General features: G+C 76.4%; 1 protein-coding gene across 1 annotated transcript in view; it reads left to right on the top strand.

Annotated features, from left to right (window-relative positions):
* Positions 1–436: 436 nt before the first annotated feature.
* The window catches only part of DSTN (destrin, actin depolymerizing factor), an 11,089-nt gene continuing 10,596 nt past the window's right edge, over positions 437–929 (top strand). The window contains exon 1 of the mRNA XM_085315950.1: positions 437–569. Coding sequence (XP_085172076.1) covers positions 567–569 — 3 coding nt within the window. The 5' untranslated portion in view covers positions 437–566. The remainder of the gene's footprint in view (positions 570–929) is intronic.

The following is a 929-nucleotide window of genomic DNA, read 5'->3' on the forward strand; positions in this document are numbered from 1 at the left end:
CCACGCTCGGCTGCCCGCAGCCCTTCCTGGCTGGCCCCAACTGCTTCCCCGGACCCCTCCTGGCTGCCCCCAACGCACCCTGAGTCCCCCAAGCCCCTTCCTCTCCCGACCGCCTCACGCTACCCGCACCTCCCCCCTCAACTGTCCTAACGGCCGCTGCCTCCCCCTCCCGACACACCTTGGGGCAGGTAGCCCCGCCCCGCCGCAGAGGGGGCCGGCGCCATTGGCTGGCTGGCGCGTGGCCCCCGTCAATCACGCGGTGGCCCCCGCCGTGATTGGGCGGGCGCGCGGGCTCCCCTTCCCCCTACCCCCTCCCTGGCGCAGCGGGCACGCGGTCGTAGCGAAGGGGGAGGGGGGCTGCGGCCAGGGCGTTGCTACGCAGGGTTCCTGCCATAGCAACCGCTTCCTCCTCCGGGCACGGCGGCCGTGACGTCGGCAGCGTTTCCGCCCGGCTCGCGCTCTCGCCACTTCCCTTCCTGCTGCCGGAGCCCGCGCCGCGCCCAGCATCCGTGGGGAGCAGCTGCCGCCGCACCGCGCTCCGCCGCCAGCCGCGCCTCGCCGACGCCATGGTAGGGAGCCGGGCGCCGGCGGGGCGCTGGGGACGGGCGGAGGGGGCGCGGGCCGGGACCTTTCCTTCCCCCCTCCCCCCTCCCCTTCATCCCGGGTGAAGCGGGGGGAGGGGTGGTTGGGACTGCCGCATCCTGGTCTGCGCCCCCGCGCACAGCGGCAGGGCGGTGCTGCGCCCCCCGCCCAGCCCGCTCCGCTCCGCTCGCCTCCGGACGCCAGGCGAGGACTGTGCCCCATCCCCCTCCCCCCCCCTCCAAACGCGCCGCCACGAGGCGATGGAACGCTCCGTCCCCCTCCTTGAGGCGGTGGAACCGTCCGCGCCCCTCCGCCCTCCCCCGCGCGACGCGATGGTACGCTCCGCG

The sequence above is a fragment of the Rhea americana genome, unplaced genomic scaffold (genome assembly GCF_003343005.1).
Source record: "Rhea americana isolate MKP2758 unplaced genomic scaffold, rheAme1 scaffold_445, whole genome shotgun sequence".
Lineage (NCBI taxonomy): Eukaryota > Metazoa > Chordata > Aves > Rheiformes > Rheidae > Rhea > Rhea americana.